This window comes from Onychomys torridus, chromosome 6 (assembly GCF_903995425.1).
Source record: "Onychomys torridus chromosome 6, mOncTor1.1, whole genome shotgun sequence".
Taxonomy (NCBI): Eukaryota; Metazoa; Chordata; class Mammalia; order Rodentia; family Cricetidae; genus Onychomys; species Onychomys torridus.
Window position 1 is genome coordinate 8,999,514 of NC_050448.1, and position 17,976 is coordinate 9,017,489.

General features: G+C 43.1%; 1 protein-coding gene and 1 pseudogene across 2 annotated transcripts; both read left to right on the plus strand.

The window, feature by feature from the left end:
• The first annotated feature begins 3,322 nt into the window (after positions 1-3,322).
• Rpl22l1 (ribosomal protein L22 like 1) lies at positions 3,323-5,293 on the plus strand. 2 transcript variants are annotated; one of them, XM_036190813.1, is made up of 4 exons: positions 3,323-3,393; positions 4,369-4,461; positions 4,610-4,731; positions 5,083-5,293. In XM_036190813.1, exons 1-4 carry the CDS (start codon positions 3,385-3,387, stop codon positions 5,225-5,227), a joined length of 369 nt encoding a protein of 122 aa, XP_036046706.1. In that variant the 5' UTR covers positions 3,323-3,384; the 3' UTR covers positions 5,228-5,293. The 2 variants fall into 2 exon arrangements, with proteins under 2 accessions (XP_036046706.1, XP_036046707.1); XM_036190814.1 differs by having other exon boundaries at positions 3,328-3,393; positions 4,372-4,461.
• A 12,130-nt stretch (positions 5,294-17,423) lies between these two features.
• The window catches only part of LOC118585538, a 100,918-nt pseudogene continuing 100,365 nt past the window's right edge, over positions 17,424-17,976 (plus strand).

A 17,976-nucleotide genomic window follows, 5' to 3' on the forward strand; every position in this document is an offset into this window, starting at 1 on the left:
TGTGTGTCTCTGTGTGTGTGTGTGTCTGTGTGTGTGTGTGTGTGTGTGAGTGTGTGTAATGTGTAGTGCTACATGTGTGCCTGCTACCACATGTAAGTGGGGGTCAGAGGATAGAGTTGGGGAGTATGCTCTCTCCTTTCACCATAGGCTCTCGAATTGACCTGCTCAACAGGCTTGCAAAGAAGCACTTTTACCTGCTTGACCTTCTACTCAGTCCCCATCCCTCCCTCCTTCTACTCAGTCCCCATCCCTCCTTCTACTCAGTCCCATCCCTCCTTCTACTCAGTCCCCATCCCTCCCTCCTTCTACTCAGTCCCATCCCTCCCTCCTTCTACTCAGTCCCCATCCCTCCTTCCTTCTACTCAGTCCCCATCCCTCCTTCTACTCAGTCCCCATCCCTCCCTCCTTCTACTCAGTCCCATCCCTCCCTCCTTCTACTCAGTCCCCATCCCTCCTTCCTTCTACTCTGTCCCCACCCTTCTCTGTCATTTCTCTCCTTCCTTTTTCTCTGTTGTTGTTCATTTTCTTCAAAGTCTTACAATGTTTTCTGCTAATCTCAAGCTCCAGGAACTGAGCAACCCTGCTACAGCCTCCTGAGTTCCCGCTAGCACTCACCAGCCCAGCTTCTTTTCCTTAATGGTCTGCTGACGTTTAGTTGCTGATTTCTTAATCTTCTCTTCAGCTGTGTCTAGCCTCCTCTTTAGCATAACTTTTTACAATTCTTTATAATTCAGCCTTTGTATATTTAAGCACAATAAATTCTTCTTGTGGTTTATGTTTTAAATGCTGACAAAATTTAATTGTCCCTGGTTCCCTCATATTTTGAGATACACTTAGCTCGTAATCATATAGAAAATACTTATTTTATGTTCCGGATTTTTCCAATATATACAGGCTCTGTGATCTGATTTTATATGGGTGACTGATCTTTATTCACAGTGATTGTTTTTCTATGTACTTATTGATTTAAAAAGTTACCAGCTCCTTACCCCAGTAATCAGATCAGTGAATACCCTGTCATCATAGAGACTTCATTCAGTAACTTATGGAAGCAGATGCAGAGATCCACAGCCAAGCACCAGGCCAAGCTCCAGGAGTTCAGTCAAAGAGAGAGAAGAGGTATTCTATGAGCAAGGGCATCAAGATCATGATGGGAGAACCTACAGAGACAACCAAACCAAACTAATGGGAACTCATGAAATTTAGACCAACACCTGTGGAGCCTCCACGGGACTGGGCTATAGGCCCTCTGCATAAGCAAGACAGTTGTGTAGCTTGATCTGCTTGGATGGGGGTGGGGGCTGGCAGTAGGATCAGGATCCATCCTGGTGCATGAGCTGGCTTTTTGGAGCCCTTGGTGGGACACCTTGAACAGCCTTGATGCAGGGGGAGGGGCTTGGACCTGCTTAAATGTACCAGGCTCTGCTTACCTCCATGGGAGGTCAGCCTTACCTTTTTGGAGGAGGGAATGGGGGATGGATTGGAGGGAAAGGATGGAGGAGGTGGGAGGAGAGAAGAGAGGAGGATCTGTGGTTAGTATATAAAATGAATGAAACATTTCTTAATAAAAAAAAATCAATGATTATTAAAAAAAAAAAGTTGCCAGCTCATATTTCTGGAAGCTTAACTCAGGAAATTCTTCCTGACTAGACCAAAGGTGCGTTTCTCCAGAGAGTATTTTTTCTTCTCCCTGGCATCAATCCAAGAACACATTAACTGTAGTTTCAGATTTTCAATTCTATCTTGGCAGAGCTAATTCATACTCTAAATATGTATGACCATAGTTTGCCTTTTGGCCTCCAAAATATTCATTTACTTTGCCATCAGCCTAACTGTACATTACAAGTCATTTATAACATCATGTTTTAGGTATTTTAGGTGACCATATAATAATATGTAATATATATAATATATAATAATAAACTTAATCTACAATATCCTGTGTTGTTTTTAACTGATCCAGCTATTCAGAAACTAATATCAAGTAAATCCAATAAGTTAAGTTTATAATTTGTTAGAAATATATCTGTCCACCAGGTATGGTAGTGCACACCTTTGATCCCAGCACATATGAAGCAGAGGCTGGAAGATGCCTGTCAGTTTAAACCCAACCTGGTCTTCATGCTCCCATGACAGTGAGCAAGAGACCCTGTCTCAAAAACAAAAGAGGAGGAGGTGCTTGTCATATAACAACTTATTTTCAAGTAGCTGGGACTGCACATTTGCTCTCTGTCTTGCCAAAAACAAAAAACTGTGAGATGTTCTGTTGGTTTGAATGCTAATGGCCTCTATAAGCTCCTATATTTGAGTGCTTGGTTCCCAGTCGGGAAGGAGAGGAGATATGTGTGATCTTGCTGAAGGAGAGGTGTCACTGAGGGTGGTCTTTGAGGTTTCAAAAGCTTACACCATTCCCAGGTAGTTCTCTCTGCTTCACGCTGGTGGATCAAGACACAAGCTTTTAGCTACTGCTTCAGTGCCCTTGCGCCACGCTCCCTGTTCTGATGGTCAGGGACTCACCCTCTGAAACTATGTCAGTAAATGAACTTCCTTCTTGTGGGTCTTGGGGCAAACAGATTTTCGAAAATTTAATGAAACTGATTTCTTCTAGAACTCCAGTACCACTAGCTCCATGCTCTAGACTGTATTAACCCTATAACTAATTGCTTGTAGGGACTTTTCCAAACCCACAACTAAAGTCCATCCCATCTCCTGCCCCTAAATCCTAGAGTCTCAAGTCCACAGAGACTTGTTACTGATGAATACTAACAGGCATGCCAGTTTTCTGGACTGGCCATCAATTTACAAACATTCAAAACTCAAAGGCTCTTTTTCTTTCTACCATCAAGATAACTCCATCCTAATGTACTTGTAGGCACTGGAAGTTAGGTCTCAGCAAATTGTGAAGCCAGTAGAAAACAGAGTAAACTATGTCTGTCCTGTAAACCCAACATATACTCAACGTGTTTTTCTCAGAAAGACATCCTCTACCGTAAAATCCTAGACAAAACATAGAACTTTTTCTCTGGAGGATTAAAATCGCAATAGAGAGGGTCCTAAAGCAACACGAGGCTCGGCCTTGCCCGGAGTTGAGCAAGATGACTTCTGCACCCTTGAACTCCACTCTGGCTTGCAAATTTGGGAAGCCAAGAGCAGAGAGTGAGTTCAACTCCTCGGCCCGCTAGATGGCGCACGCAGTAGCCCAACGCCAGCGTATCCGCACCCCCGACGCCACGCCTCTGTTTCCTAGGTGACTGGACGTGCACGTCTGGCTATATCCGGTTCCGAGTTGCGGCCGGCTTGCGCGCTCTGCGTATGACGTCACGGTTCCCCATAAAAGCGTGCGCGCAGCGCAGGCCCATTCTCTTCTCACGGCCGCGGGAGAACATGGCGCCGGTGAGTGCCCGCGCGTGCGAGCTTGTTAGCGTGGTGTAGGTACCTTTCGCGCCTAGCTAGTGGGAGGGGGAGAGCCTCAGTCGAGAAGACAGCGCGCGATTGGGTCGTCCGGGATCTCCACTGATGGGGTAGGATCGGAGTTTCCTAGCCTCCGTGGCTGCCGTGCGGCCGGGAGCTGGACGCGGCCCCGCGGGGCGTCTAGCCAGGTGATGGCTCGCGAGGTCGGTCTCGGGGCTCTAGATTTCTTCCTGGCTCCTGATGACCTTGCGCTACTATGGGACCGAAGAGGAGAGCTTGGGGGGCTGGTCTCCGGTTGTGTATGTTGAGGTCGCGACCTTAGCAATGTGAGACGCGTGGTTTAAACACTTTGGAAAGTCATTTTAACCAAATAATTTTTTTGAATTGCTGAGCTAAGATTCAAAGCTGAGTAATGGCTGACACCATAAACCCATAGGGATTTCGTTTCACAGCCATGAGTAAATCGAGTTTCTTAATAAGCTCAAATGCTAGTTCCGGGTTTGTGATAATTGGAGGGAGAGAAAGAGCTTACAAAGCTACCTGAGGGCGGAGACTTACTAATTGTCATTTGGGTGGGTCTATGTGGATGACGTGGAATAGCATAATGGACACATTACTCTGTATGTGCAGGCTTAGATATGCTGTTTAAATTTAGACAGAACCAGGTGGGTGTTTGGATTTGAAATTGAAAGTATGTTGGTTCTCTGTTCAGTTACAGTAGGAAACAGTTTTTTTGTAATTAAGCCAATCTCACCGTATCTTCTAATATAGCTTTACATTTGTGAGGCATTTAGTGGCAAATTGGGAAGTTTCCGTAGGAGTTGTCAAAGTGTGGTTTAAACCAAATTAAATCAATAAGTGCCCTTTTCATGCAGTACAGGTTCCTTTAGGTATTGAAGAGTGTTTCTGGTATAACCCCATTATAGGACATAATTTAGTTCATGATTATGTTTGTAGCAGAAAGACAAGAAGCCTAAGAAGTCAACCTGGAGGTTTCATTTGGACCTTACTCATCCGGTAGAAGATGGAATTTTTGATTCTGGAAATTTTGTAAGTGTCTTTCTTAATATAATTGTATAGTTCTTGGCATTTAAATGTAGTACTTAATATTAACCTAAGCTGTACTCCTAGGGTACCTTCCCTAGTGACTGTCTAGGGTTTTCTTCCCTAGTTTTGCATTTTTTCTGTTTGAAAACAGGAACAGTTTCTACGGGAGAAGGTTAAAGTCAATGGAAAAACTGGAAATCTTGGGAATGTTGTTCACATTGAACGATTGAAGAATAAAATTACAGTTGTTTCTGAGAAACAGTTCTCTAAAAGGTTAGTTCTTGGGTTTTAAATTGTAATGGGATGTTTTGTAGGATGTGTAAAATGTAGCATTCTGCTAAAATTCCTGTTAATCTGTTTTAAGGTGTTTGTGCAATAGAGACAGGATGAAGAGGCTGCCACTGCTGTTCTACCGATAGATTGAAACATAAAGAATAATTAGCATTTTGTAGGTAGAGGGACAGCAGATTCCATGGGATGTAAATTGTACACAGCATTAAGAGGCTGCTCTTGTCCCTATCTACTTAGAAGTAAAGACTAGGTAGTGAGTTTGGGAAGACGTGGTAGTGTGTACCTCTAGTAGGAATTATATATCTTAATGAAGTCATGGTTTTGTCTTTGAAGGTATTTGAAATATCTTACCAAGAAATACCTTAAGAAGAATAATCTCCGTGATTGGCTTCGTGTGGTTGCATCTGACAAGGAGACTTACGAACTTCGTTATTTCCAGATTAGTCAAGATGAAGATGGGTCAGAGTCTGAGGACTAGTTGCCTTTGGTAGACTTAAAAAAACAACTAAAATTAAGCCGGGCAGTGGTGGTGCATGCCTTTAATCCCAACACTTGGGAGGCAGTGGCAGGCAGATCTCTGTGAGTTCGAGGCCATCCCGGTCTCCAAAGCAAGTTCCAAAAAGCTCAAAGCTACACAGAGAAACTCTGTCTCAAAAAATCAAAAAAAAAAAAAAAAAAACTAAAATTGGATTTTGTCAGCAAATAAAAATCATTGTATACTTAAAACAAGTGTGGTTTGTAAATTTTCTAAGCACCAGTAGGGTGCTGTTAAGTGACTCATACCTTGTCTAAAGGATGCTTTTAGTTAACAGAAAGGCTCTTGGTGAATGAATTCTATGCTTACTGCCTGTGAAATCTAGCTGGATGCCACTGGAAACACGAGTTCTTGCCCACAAAATTGACTGGTGTAGACCTCATCAGAGAAAGTTGCTGACTTGTCCAATTGGAGTCTTCACCACCGATATCTTCAGATTGCCCTTCTAAGAAATTTACTTGATGTGCTCTTAATCCCTAGCAAGATGGGAGATGAGGCAGAAGAAAGTGACTTTTGACCACCTCTGTGGTTTCCCAGTCAGTATTCAGGTGTTTCCCTCGGCACTGGCACAAGCAGCCTTAGGAAATGTCTTGACCTGCTTTGACTGCGGGTCAGGTGGTCCCCACTTTTCCTGAACTACCCAGTGTGGCAGTTCTCTTAACTTCGCCTTGGGTCCTATTTACCTTTCCATAAGAGGTTAGGTAACATGCTTATCTCTGTTGGCACTGGGCAGATTGGTGTTAAAGTAGCAAATAGAAACATCCTATTAGCTTTTATTCATGAGTACCACAGGATGCTGGAAAACAATTCAGTACTAGAAAGGAACTTAAATTATATCAGGTAAGGCAACAACTTGAATCTGTCCTAAACAGGAAACAACATAAGGAAAGAGAGGTAGCCTAGTCAAGTGAAAGAACACTCAGAATGATCCCCAGTGCGTTGGTTGGGAACTGTTAAAGATGTCTGCAGATTCCATTGTGAGACCAATGACATCTGATGAGGCCAGGATGGACACATACAGAGGTCTATTGCAGTGTTTGGAGAAAAGGTGGAAATGAGTGAATTCAGAAATTCTCCAGAGAATAAATAGACAGTGATGTACTGGTATATACAGTAACTTACCTTGTATCTTCTAGAAGGTAGGCAGGGTCTGATTTCTGGTTCATGGAACCTGCTATGTGTTCCCTTACAGGGTAGAAGATAGGAGTTAAGTGTCAGGTTTCACAAGCTAAATCCTAATTAAGAGTCTACTTTCGTAGCCCAGTCATTTCTCAAAGGCCCCTCCTGTCACTTGAAAGGTTTCAGTGTTGCCCTGGGAAATGTTTCAGTCAGATGAATATGACATTTTTTTTGTCATGGCCAAATGAAATTGAATATAGGCTTGGAGCCTGGGGGATGTAGATAAGAGATCTAACCTTCACAAAAAGGCATGGTGGATCAGTCCTGTAACCAGTACTTCTAGAAGTGGAGGCAGGATCAAATATTCAGGGTCATCTTTGCTTTCATAGATGATATGGGCCACATCAGACTATCAAGAAAACAAATCAGAATGTAGACAGGATCAAGCAAGGGCTCCCAAATACCATTTCCTTCATTCATGCCTTCCCTACAAGAAGCTTTTGAAAATGCATCTGGTAGTCATGTATTAAAAAGCTTTCAAATTAATATAACATTTAATATGTACTGTGCTATATAAGATACTCAGGGCTAAGGATTTACAAGTATTTGTTAATTTGGTAGTTGCATGCTAGGTACTTCTTTGGATATTGTCTTAATCATAAATTCCTACTGCCATTAAGCTTATAGTCCAGTGTAGGAGGACAGAAAAGAAAAATAGTGGACTGTATGTTTCAGGACAGTATGCTATGGAAAAAAAGCAGTAAGGAATGGAGGGGCAGGGGAGAAGGGATTGCTATGGGCATAGGAAAGAACCCTTGCAGTGTAGTCCTAATGGAGCTACTGCCTCCAACCAAGGAGATGTCTGGGAGAGAAGCATTCCAGACAAAGAGCCCTGTGGCCCAATGTCCTTGCTACCTCCATTGAACCCTTTCTGATGGCAGCAGGAAGCCTGCAAAGTAGAAAACCGGAGAAGTCAAAAGATCTCTCAGGATGGACAGCTGTACTAAGGTAGTAACTTCAGCTCTGTAGTTCACACTTGGTGAGACTCAAGCCAACCGAGGCAGCCTAGCTGAGTGACTGTGGCTGAGGCTCTGAGGTACTCAACTGTGGTCCTGTGTGGTCAAATGCCGTTGCTATGACAAAATCCTATAGCAACACCTTAAAGGAGGAAAGATTTGTCCTAGCTCAGAGTGGCAGAGGCTTCAGGTCACTGGGGTCCATGGCTCAGGGCCGCACAGAGGCAAAGCATGGGGACAGCAGTATGTGATGGAGCAAAAGCTATTCATCTCACAAAGGCCAAGAGGCAAAGACAGGAAAGCAACAGCAAGATGCCCATCAAGGCACACCCCAATGATTTGCTCTCTGCCGCCAGATTCTACCTTCAACAATTTCTCCACCACAAAACAGTCAATTCAGGTCGTGAATCTCCCAATGCTGAAAGCAAAGCCCTCATGATCCACTCATTTCCTCTGCTCAAAACATTGCAGCAAAGCCTGCTCTGAGCAGTGCTTCTAGTGGAGGTGGAGCCTTCAGTAGATGACCCTTGATGGGGGATGCTTCATATCCAAACAGCCTGGGCTGCAGAGAGAGGGGAGAGGAGAGCGCTCAGGCCTACATAAGTGGAGGCCACAGGTTGATGTCTTCCTCCATTGCTTCCCCACCTTGCTTTTTGAAACAGTGTCTTACTCCACCAGAAGCTACATTTTCCTGTAGTCAGGCCAGTAAGTCAGGGATTCTGCTATCTCCACTCCTCAATGCTATAGTAACAGGCACATGCTACCACATCTAATTTTCACACAGATGCTGGGTTTGAACTTAGGTCCTCATGTTTAAACAGCAAGCACTTTACACACTGAGCCATCTCTGGTCTCCATAAAATTTTCTTAGAACATAGCTATGTCCATTTTAAAAAAAAAAAATGTATTAACAGCACAGTTGATTACTATCCAGCCCTTTAAGAAAAAAGTTGGCTTTGGATTTGATGGGTCTAGAGAGTTAGCTCCAAGGCATACCCATGGACTGCCAGCAGAATTCCTATGCCTGTTCTGTAGCCTTGGGCTGCTGGGGACACACCAGCTGGTCTCCCTTCCAGGGAGAAGACCAAGATCGAAGCTGCTGGGTCTGCAGAGTAATCTCAGAAGCAACATGCCATCCTTTTGCTTTACTGCTCATACACTGTTCTTAGAGCAAAGGGGGCACAATTCCCAAAGGACAGGAGTCCTGCGAGAAGGGGATGTCCTGCGTCTCTTGGAGGCTAGCAGGTTACAGAAGCAGAAAACCAGTTAGTCATATCATGACAAAGCAGATGGTCATGCCATGTATTTCTGGAGGTGGTGGTGGGGGTCATTGAGTCAGGGTTACTGGGAACTTTTCTTCCAGGAACTTGAAGTCAAGACAAATGGCTGTTAGGGATCAAGATGGATGCCCAATATAAGAGTTTATTTAGCCATCACAGTCCACCCCATGCTCAGAGGCCATGGGTAGAAAGTAAAAAGCTTCTTTAAAGGTATTGTTTATGGCACAAATGTTGCAATGAAAGATTCCCAATGATACATTTTTGGAAGTGTGTAAATGAATCTCTGTGGAAAGAACAAGCCTCAGACTTTCTGACCACACCACCAAATTCTACTTACTAACCAAGGGTTATTCTCCCTCCTCTGCTAGCTCTCTCCAGCCCTAGCTACAGGAACCATGCGAGCCTGCCTTAGACTGTCTGATACAGAGAAACCCTGTGTCTCAATGTAAGCCACAGTGAGCATTCTGGCCTGGACATGGCCACAGTTGACTTCTCAGTGAACCATGTGTTCCTCACATTTCACAAGCCACATTTATCTCTGTGTGTGTTCCTAGATAAACAAATCCAAATAACTCCAAGTCAAGTAATTTAAGACATTACCCACCCCTTATAAATGAAGAAAGGCAACCCACCAAGATCACTGAAATGAGCAAAACCAACAGCATCAAAGGAAAAGATTAGGATACACAGGTTAAAACAACTGGCCTAGAAAAAAGCCCGCCCCCCAGCTGACTAATCCAGGAAGGAAGAGAATAGCTCCAAGTTGATACTTCCTGAAGAAATTTCAGTACCCTAGAGGCTAAAGAGAACATGCCCACACACAAACAAAAAGTGCCCAGTGGGAACAGGGAGCAGAGCAAAGTGCTTTACCTACAAGACTCTTCCTGCAGCCTACTCAATGCAAGAGTGCCTAGCCCACTCTTACCAATCTCCAGGCTCCATGCCCTTTGTAAGTTAAGAGACTGGATCAGCTGGCACCCGGCATTTTACCTATTTCATTTGTTTGTTTGTTTTGGCTTATCTTTTGTAAATCCATTTACTGAATTCCAAAGCTGACCTCTTCAGGCCACTCTACTCCCTGACTCTGCAGACACCCAGCTGGTTCTTACTGCCTCAGACTCTCAATTAACTAGCATGTGAGTGTATACCTAGACACAGCAGATTCATCAGCTCAGTCCTGTTTCTTAAGAACAAGAATCTGGGGGCTGAAGCGATGCCTTGGCAGTTTAAGAGAAATAGTTCCCAAATGCACTTTTATTTTCCAACTGAAGGAAACAGACTGAGACTCTAGATCTAAGTACTAGCTTAACAGGAAGAAGAAAAAAAAAAAAAAAACCCAAATAACATACAAAACGCATTAAAGCAATGCTAACTGCCACCAGGAAAATGTGATAACCTAGATCGAGCGTTCAAGCAATTCTACAGGATCAATAGCCAGCTTCTTCAAAGGACTGTATTTGTGGCATTGACAGAAAGGAGTAGGACTTTAGACAAAAGTCACACTGTAATCTGTGGGCTGCTGTGGTTTGAATTTGAAAAGCTGCCAATGAACATGTACTGAACACTTGGTCCCCCACTGGGGGCACAATTCTGTGAGGTTCTGAAAGCTTTAGGAGGTCTGTCATAGCTAGAGGAAGCATGTGACTGAGAACATGGTGATGAAGGTTATACCTGGTGTCTGTCTGTCTGTCTCTCTCCTTCCTGTGCACAATGAGGTGAACAACCTTTCTTCATGTTTCCATCCCTGAGTTGCTCTATTTTACCCTGTGCCAGAATCAACAAAGCCAAGAACTTGAGACTGAAATCTCTGAAGCATCAGGCAAAATAAATCCTATTTATTTCTGTCAGGTACTCAGTCATAGTGAGGAAAAAAGTAATACATGGATAGGCTTTTTGGAAATGATTCTAAGAAACCTGGCAAAGCCAAGTACAGTAGACATTTTTGACAGGGAAGCAATATTGAAGGTAAACCAGCTACTTAAAAAAGCAAAACTTGCTGGGTATGGTGGCACATGTCTTAATCTCAGTACTTGGGGAGCAGAGGCAAATTGGCCTCTGATTTCAAGACTAGCCTGGTCTAGATGTAGCATTCCAGGCCAGCCCAGGCTACACAGTGAGACCTGCCTCAAAAACAAAAAGCAAAAAGGAAGAATTACATAAGCATCAAAGAATTCACAGTGGAGAGAACCCTTATACATGTTAGCATTATAGAAAAGCCTTCACCCATCACAGTGCCCATTATTCATGGGGGAAAAAATTCTGTACTAGAGAGAAATCCTATGTTTGTAAAAGACAAGGGATAGCATTTATTCATTCTATCACTCCATGAGAGAATTCACAATTGAGAGAAATCTACGTGTAAGCAGTATGGAAAACCACATCCCTTCACAAACTTGAAAGTACTCACGGTGAAAAGAAACCCAGTGGGCAGAACTTACACCAGTGAAGTCATGATAATGTTTGTGACCAGCTTGCTTTTATTGCAAGGCATGGAAAGAGTATGGAGATGGCACTTGCCACCAAGCCTAGTGATCTGAGTTCGATCCCGGCCCCCACCCTACGTGATAGAAGTAGAGAACTGATCCCAGAAAGTTCTCCTCTGACTTCCACATGCACACCATCAAATGTGCACATGTACAGGCACACACAAATAAATAAGTGTAACAAAAACAATAAAAGAAAGCTGTGAGAATATGAAATCAGAACAAGTGCAACTTCAGTTCTAAAAAGCAAGTGAATGTAGAGAGAAATGGGTTAGAGATGGCTATGAACCACCGTGTGGGTGCTGGGAATCAAATCCAGGTCCCTGGTTGTACCAGGTGTGGTAGTGCAGGTCTCTGATTCTACATCTGAGGGGAGTGGGGTAGAGATATTGGATAGGGTGGGTTCAAACACTGCTTGGGAGATTGAAGATTCCAACCAGATAAATTGCTTAACAGTGAAAATGTAAATATCTTGAGCGATTTATTTGTGTAGAATATTCTTGAAAATAAACAACCTGCAAAAAGTGTAGTTTCATAAAGGTGTCTATTGGTGAAATTATTAAGGCCACTCCACATAGTTAAAAGGGAGGTTTATTTTGTGGGCTAACTTAACAAATGAAGGGGTAGGTTGCAGGGTCTGGCAAAAGTATAGCGTAGTCCGGCAGTGTTCTCTGGAGAACTCTGCTCGGTCTACCTCCAGCGTCCAGGGTCCAGGCACCAAGCGCAAGCCCTCTTCCCGATCCTTGGTCTTCCGCTTCCTCCTCCGCCCTGCCTTGTGGGCGTGACCATTACCGAAGCCTCAATGGGGGTTGGAACTTCCAGGCCAATGCTGGGATGGCTACCCACTACATCACCCCCTTTTGTCTAAATAAGAAAGTTCTAACCTAATACAAGACTATATACAAAGAGATGGTTATCAAATATTGTCCAGGAGTAATGAGGGATAATGACCTAGATAAGTTGGAATTACAATAAGTGCAAACAATATCAAGCAAAAAACACATAGTAAAATCCAGGGAAATCTAGGGCATGGGTAGGTGGCGTGTTACAAAGATCATTCCAAAAGGTGTCCTATCCTAAAGAACCTGAGTCTAATACTTAATATATTTTATCTAAGATATTATATATGTATATATACTAAGTTGTAACTATAACTGCTAATCTCCAACCTCATCAAAGACCTGAGAAGGAATATGATCATACCTGAGAAATGGGAGAAGGATGCAAGCAACTTTCGGGAGTCTTGCAAGAGTAGACAGAGACAGCTGGCAGCCTGGACAGTCACCTAATGTTTGTCAGCATCGTTGGTGCATTCAAATTGGCTACAGGCCTAGAGTATCTGACAGACCATTTTCAGAAGCAGGAATTCTGAAAGACCATCTTACCCTGTCTTGGTAAAGTATAGTGGTCACTTTCCTTGTGTCCTGCTTGTCCAGAAAGGACAGCATTTGTACTGTCAGCAGTTGAGGCAAGGGCAGTTCTTTGCCCAGTAAGCCATTTTGTGCCAAGAAGACAAACTTCCAAATGGAAATGTCTTAGAAGCTCAACATTCTCTCAGGATCAAATTGGTGCTGCCAGGAGCAATTATGTCTCACATCAACAGAATTCTAAGTTATTTAAATGCCATGTTCTCTAGGTCCATGAAGTGTTTGAAGATTACCTGTCCATCTGACCTATGTATTTATAAATCTGGATAACCTAACTAACATAATTATAGAGATGACAAGCATAGGTGACAATAACTATGTAAGTTTTATCTACCTAAACAACCTAAGGACTAAGCTTACTATAAATAAGGCAAACAGTCTGTAAGCAAATGCACAGTAAAAGGACAATGACTTTAAATTGTGACAATACACAAAATATCTTTAACAGAGGTAGGAATGTATAGTGCAATATGCAATATGATAATAATCCTAAATATATATCAGTATACAGAATATCTTAAACAGAAGTAGAACATACATACAGTATGACAGATATAAATTCACATTTGTATCAATATACAAATATTTCACATAAGAGTAAAAATATGTGTACAATATAACAAACATAGTTCTGTATTTGTATCAATATACAAATTATCTTAAATAGGAATGTAAAAAGTTTATATTTGTATCAACATATAAGAATTCATAACAGTGCAAAGGCTGCTATATTACTAAATTTGTTTACTAATGTATATGATAGTCTACCATAATATCTTATACCTATCCATTCCATTTCTTCTTTTCCCTTTTTTTTTTTTTTTTTTTTTTGAGACATATTTTCTTTCCTTACGGAGAGTACTGAGTTTAACAGTTTCTTCTACCCCCAACCCTAGAACCATTATCCATAACCCTGAGAAATATGAGTTCAGCTGAGAGCCTTTGGGATGAGGACACAGAAGCTTCCAGTCTGAGGAAACAAGACCAGCTGAGGGACTGTGGCTTGTTCTGTCTCTCTGATCTTCCAGCAATTACCCCAATAACTGGCCTCGGGTTTGAGTTTTATTAACAAGTACCTTTAAGATTCATGCTACAGGTGTCTGGGCAGTGGTGGTGCACACCTTTAATCCCAGCACTGGGGGAGGCAGAGACAGGTGGATCTCTGTGAGTTCGAGGCCCATGTGGTCTACAGCTTGAGATCTAGGACAGGCACCAAAGCTATATGTAGAAACCCTGTCTCAAAATACAAAAAGAAAAAAGAAAAAGAAAAGAAAGGCAAAAAGAAAAAGAATTATTTTTAAAGTAATAATTGTTAAATTTACTGGGTATGATCATGATATTACAGTTATGTTTTTATTTATTATTTATTTATTCTTATTTTATATGTATGGGCGTTTTGCCTACATGTATGTCTGTACACCACAGTGTGTGCCTGAGGCCCACAGTGATGGTGGAGGGGAAACGGACCCCCTGGAACTGGACTTCTGGATAGTTGATTCCACCACTGAGTGCTGGGAACCGAAAGTGGTCCTCTGGAAAAGCCATCAGCGCTTTTAAGTACTGAGCATCTGTCCAGCCCCTGGATTTTCAGGTCTGAGACACGGTCTGACTGTGTAGTCCTGGGTGGCCCGGAACGTGCTGTGTAAATGAGGCTGACCTCTGAAGGGAGAGCTCTGCTTCCTCTCCGTTGAGTGCTGGGATTAAAGCAGTGTGTCAACTTGTCCTGTATCTTTTTAATCTGATAAAACATTTGCACACCCTGCTGGAGAAGTGGTTCAGCTGTGAAGAGCACCATCAGGCTTCTGGGGGACCTGGGTTTGATTCCCAGAACCTATATGGTGGTTCACTGTTGTCTCTAACTCCAGTTCCAAGGACCTGGCGTCCTCTTCTGGCCTGCCCGGCAGCGAGCACAGACGTGACACACACAGTGATTCATGAGGACAAAACCACACACATAAAATAAAATGAAAGATCATGCATTCCCAAGTGCAGTGATAAAATGTGTGGGATTTTCTTTTAAATGGATGCTCCCAACATATTTCCCCTTGATGAAGGTAGTCATGGCATAGATCTGTTAACTTACTAATATTTGATGTCCTTTACACTTTGGATTGGTATGTGTTATGTAAGTTCTACAACATTTTATAAAATGTAATTTATTGGTTTTTTTCCTTAGATTCACAGATGAGTATATATGTGTTTTTTTAATGTCTTTTTATATGGCCTGGAGAGATGGCTCTGCAGTTAGAAGCACATATTGCTCTTGCTGGAGTCCAGCACCCAAGTTAAGAGGCTCCTATTTCCCTATAACTCCAGCTCCAGGGGATCCTCTGACCTCCACATCCCCTTCCATACACATACGCTCACACACAATCAAGCAATTTTAAGTCTTTAAAAATAAAAACAAGCCAGTTTTCACAAAAATAGTATATTGGAAAGTTTGTCTTGCTCTCCATCACCTCTAATGACCTCCTCTTCCCAAGGTGGAGTATCTCCAGTATTTACCTGGAGGCAACTTTCAAATGTGCACTTGTGTGTCTGGAAATATCTCTCTGAAATATTTCTACTTTTAGCAATTGCATGTTATTAGCTGCTGGGAACAGCACATTTCATCTGTCTGGCCGTAGTTCTGGACATTGAAGCAGAGTCTTAGTCGTTGACTGTCCTATTGCTGTGAAGAGACAGCAGGACCACAGCACCTCTTATAATAGAAAGCATTCAACTGGGGCTGGCTTATGGTTTCAGAGGTTCAGTTCATAGTCATCATGGGGTGTATGGCAGATCACAGGCATGGTGCTGGAGAGGTAGCTGAGAGTTCCACCGACACTCAGGCAGCAGGAAGAGTGAGACTCTGGCCTTTCTTGGGCTTTTGAAACTTCAAAGCTACCCCCAGTGACACAGTTCCTCCAACTAGGCCACACCTCCTAATCCTTCTCAAGTCCTGCCACTGCTTGATGGCTAAGCATTCAAATATGGAAACCACTCTTACTCTCACCACCACCAGCAATGGAGAGTCTTTCTGATTTCCCTCAGATCTGTCTTAGCAGATAGGTCTTTGGAGTCATAGCTTTAAGTGTTACCAGATGCTGTTTAGTGTCTAGGACATTGTATCATTGGCTCCATTTGCATATGTTGATCTATATCACCATGCTCAAGTTACAGCACATTGGTGCATGAATGGCAGTGTCTTCAAGGGGGGAAGCCGTCAAATAAACTGTCCTTTGGTTATAAACCCTTCTTATAAACATCTACAGGAAGCGGGCTGGGAGATGGCTCAGTGGTTAGGACCACTGGTTGCTCTTCCAGGTGGACTGGGCTTCAATTCCTAGCACCCACATGGCAGCTCACACCTGTCTTAACTCCAGTTCCAGGGGATCCAACACCTTCATACAGATATACATGCGGGCAAAACACCAATGCATGCTACACAGAGAAACCCTGTCTAGAAAAACCAAAATAAATAAATAAATAAGTAGATAGATAAAATAAAAATAAATAAATAAAATATAAAATTAATTAGAGTAATGTCCACGGAAATATGTTTAGAATTGAGGGTTTTCCTTTCTAGCCAATGTGACACATAAATATAAATAAAATTGGGGGAAAATACGTTCCACAAGGAAGCTTAGGTTTCCCTTATTTAATGAGACAGCTATCAAGAGGAAGTCGGAGTTTTGAAGAGATGGACTGCAGCTGTGAGGTCCTTCTCTCTGACTGTCTTCTGGTCCATCTCTGTTTGGTCTTGCTATGGCTAACTGCCCCTCTTCCTCCTGCCCCCCTCCCCCAGCGGAAGGGTTGGGAAGATGGCAATAAGAATGGTAATATTCGGGCTGGAGAGATGGCTCAGAGGTTAAGAGCACTGGCTGCTCTTCCAGAGGTCCTGAGTTCAATTCCCAGCAACCACATGGTGGCTCACAACCATCTGTAATGAGGTCTGGCGCCCTCTTCTGTGTACATAATAAATAAAAGAGTGGTAATGTTCTTACAGAGGACCAGAGTCCGATCCCCGCACCCATGTAAGGCAGCTCCTGAACACCTGTCCAGTTCCAGAGGATCCTATACCTCTCTCTGCCCTATGGAGGCACCTATACTCATGGCACATATCCAACCCCAACCAATACACATAATTAAAAGTAAAATAAATCTGAAATTAAAATCTGCTACCAAACCTGCCTGGCAAAATAGCTCCAAACCCGTGCTATAGTGTGTTTGTGCCTCCCCCTCCCCAAGCAGAAAATAAAGAAAGCGTAGTAATTAAAAAACAACAAACAACTCTTGAGCAGGCTTCTGTTTTGGTAAATCAGAGTCTAAAACAGACAATTTGGTTGGGGGAGGGGACTAGTTTGGTGTCATTCTGGGGAACATACTGGCACAAAGATACAGGTCCTGAGGGGGACATCTGAGCATACAGTTGTTAAAAGGGCTTACACTGGGCGATTTGGCAAAGGCTTCAAGGTGGTAGGGACTTGCTCAGGTTAGGGGTTCAGTAGTCCTCCTCTAAGTGGACACTGTGTCAGTCAGGGCTCTCTAGAGGAACAGAACAACACAATGAATATGTATTCTAACATGTGTTAGACTGGCTTACACAGTATGGTTGATGAGCCCGACAATGGCTGTCTCACCCCGGAGAGGTGAGAATTCAGTAGTTGCTCAGTAAAGGCTGAGTGTCTCAGTCCTTCCAGGTTGTACTAGAGGCCTGGAAGATTCCTGGAGAGCTGCTGGTCTTTGGTCTGTATTGGAAGCTGGTAGGAGCTGGTTATTAGCAAATGAATCAGTAGAGATGCCAGACACCAGTAGGTGAACCTGCAGTGAGCATGGATGAATCTGCAGTGAGCCCAGAGGAACCTGCAGTGAGCCCAGAGGAACCTGCAGTGAGCCCAGAGGAACCTGCAGTGAGCGTGGAGGTAAGCATGAACAGGAAACTTTGCTTTTCTATGTCCTTTCCTGTGTGCTGCCATCAGAAGGTGCCCTCCACATTTAAACTGGTCTTCCCACTTTAAATAATCGGATCAAAAAACCTTCACTGAAGTGCCAGTGGCTAGCTGATTCCAGATCTAGTCATACTGACAGCCAAGATTAGCCATCAAAAGCATCTTTTTCTGTTGTTGTTTTGTTTGATTGTTTTTTGAGACAGGGTTTCTCTGTGTAACAGTCCTGGCTGTCTGGTTGGCCTTGAACTCACAGAGGTCTGCCTGTCTCTGCCTCCCAAGTGCCGGGATTTATGGTGGCACATGGCATCATCACAAGCATCTTTACAGATCTACCTCAGAGGTGGGAAGAAGAGCCAGAGCTGAGCTGTGAGGTCAAGTAGCAGCAGTTCATTATATTGGCTAAGAAGAGTTAGACTTGTGTGTGTGTGTGTGTGTG